The sequence below is a fragment of the Spinacia oleracea genome, chromosome 4, assembly GCF_020520425.1.
Source record: "Spinacia oleracea cultivar Varoflay chromosome 4, BTI_SOV_V1, whole genome shotgun sequence".
Lineage (NCBI taxonomy): Eukaryota > Viridiplantae > Streptophyta > Magnoliopsida > Caryophyllales > Amaranthaceae > Spinacia > Spinacia oleracea.
In genome coordinates, this window is record NC_079490.1 from 9,706,117 (window position 1) to 9,708,353 (window position 2,237).

General features: G+C 45.5%; 1 protein-coding gene across 1 annotated transcript; it reads right to left on the minus strand.

Moving 5' to 3' along the window:
- Positions 1–682: 682 nt before the first annotated feature.
- LOC110780396 (uncharacterized) lies at positions 683–1,754 on the minus strand. Its single transcript, XM_021984796.2, has one exon. It carries the CDS (start codon positions 1,643–1,645, stop codon positions 683–685), a length of 963 nt encoding a protein of 320 aa, XP_021840488.1. The 5' UTR covers positions 1,646–1,754.
- Positions 1,755–2,237: the final 483 nt, after the last annotated feature.

Below are 2,237 nucleotides of genomic sequence, written 5' to 3' on the forward strand. Positions count from 1 at the left end.
GACGAGGCCTGCCGGACGAAGGCCCAGCACGAAGCCGGGCCATCGCCCAGCAAGCACGCACGCCACAAGCCCAGCGCGCGCCAAGGGCCACGGATGCGTGGGCCGTGCTGCGTGGGCTGCTGCTCGCACGCGCATGGGCAGCCCTTGTGGCTGCCGTGTGTGTGTGAGTTTGTGCTCATGCGTGATTCCTGAATCTGCAAGAGTCAGTGTATGATTAAATTACTATTCCTAATTGGATAAATTAATTAAATAGAATTCATGTAGGATTCTAATTTCAATTAATTCGTATCCTACTAGGATTACGATTCCTTTTCCATAACTCTATAAATAAAGGCCTAGGGGTCATAATTTATACACAAGTTTCAAAGTATTCAAAAGTGAGTTTTTTGAGAGAAAATCAAACACACATCTTGCTCAAAAGTGCCGAAATTTTCTAGTACCTTAAGGGCGATTCTAGTTGGTCAATCTTAAGGCGGATCCGGACGTGCTGTGGACTATCTACGGAGGGACGACACTTGGAGTCCTAAAAGACTTGTTCTTGTTCGGTTCGGGCGCAGCTAGGGAGGGCACGCAACAAAGAGTATGCATCTAAATTATGCTATATGATTATGTGTAAATAATATGTTGTCCTGGGTTAATGGTTGTTTCCGCATGATCTATGTAGTGTCATATGTATCATAGCCTAACAATATGGACAAGGGGGAATGGGCCAAGGCCACTGCCAAGGCCAAGGCATAGTTTGAGCACCATTCCCCTGTTGATACCCGGATTGTTGTTGCTGCCCCGAGTGGTTACCACCACGCCCCCCACCATGGGTGTTGCTGCCTCCACCATGTCTGCCACCCTTGCCACCGCCCCGGCCGCCGCCGCGGTTGTTTTTACCATCATAATTTCGGTGGCTGCCCTTCTTGCCTCCCCCATTACCACGGTTGTCCGGGTAGGACGAGAGTTGTGGAGCATCATCAGCATCCCTGGGCGCGGCTGCAACCATGGCGCAAGGAGCTCCTATGGCGGCCTTTTTGGCCAATCCCGCTTCCTCCAGTGTGAGCATTGATCGAGCCTGGTAGAAAGGAGGCAAAGGGTTGCTCTGTCGCAGCAAGGTGCCGACGCCATTATAGGCTTCGGTGAGTCCTGCAACTAATTGAAGAACCAAACGGTCATTACTTACCGGTGCTCCGACGTTCTTCAGTTGATCAGCTAACTCCTTGAGCCTTTGACAGTAAGCCGAAGCATTCGGGAAATCTTCCATAGAGGTGTGGGAAAATTCCTGCTCAAGAGTGACGGCACGAGAGTTTTTGTTGTCTTGGAATATGTCACGCAACCTACCCCAAGCTTCCATTGCCGTTGAGTCGGGTTCAATAATAGTTTGCAAGAGGTCGGTGGAGATGGTGGAATAAATCCACTGTAAGACCGTTGCGTCGAGTGTGGACCAAAGCTCCTTCTCATCGTCAGTGGACGGTGTCTTGACCGTGCCGTGTTCTGGTGTGACAATGTGATGGAGTACCTTGTTTGAACGTGCGTGAATCTTGAATAACTCCGCCCATGTCGCATATTGGACATTTTCCATTTCAAGAACGATGGGAATGTTGTTCTTGATGTTGGAGACCGCAAGAGCGGGATGGAAGGACGATTTTGTGTCAGACATGGCTGACAGGAAGAGTGGGCGGAGGTGAGAAAGGAGAGCTTAGGGCACGGCGGAAGAGAGGATGAAAGAGATGAAGTGATTTTGCCCTAGGCTAACTGATACCATGAAAGAAGATATTTCCTTGATTAATCAATATTACAAACTATGCTTATATACATAATATCTTGGCTAAAAATACGTGATTGATTGCTACTGTTATGGAGTGATTCTCTCAATCACAATATTCTAATTATGATACAATCTCTCAATCACGATATTCTAATTATTCTAATTGATACACTCTATCAATTATAATATTTACCAAGATTATTTACATTTATTCTAACACTAATCAATTAATTGCACGAAGAAATTAACCAACAATTTCAGACATTGTTAAGATAGTTTAGAGTTTAATTAATTAGGAAATTAATTACTCATGTATGGAAGAGGGATTTGAAGCATTTGATTTCACTAGCTTGCTATGTTTTCATCCATCTTTCATTGACAACAAGTGCATATTGTGCAACCAAACCATCACCGAGTGCGGTGATTCGCCTACCCTACTAAAGAAAGTTTACACTTTCAAGTTTCTGTTTAGAAAATCAATTTA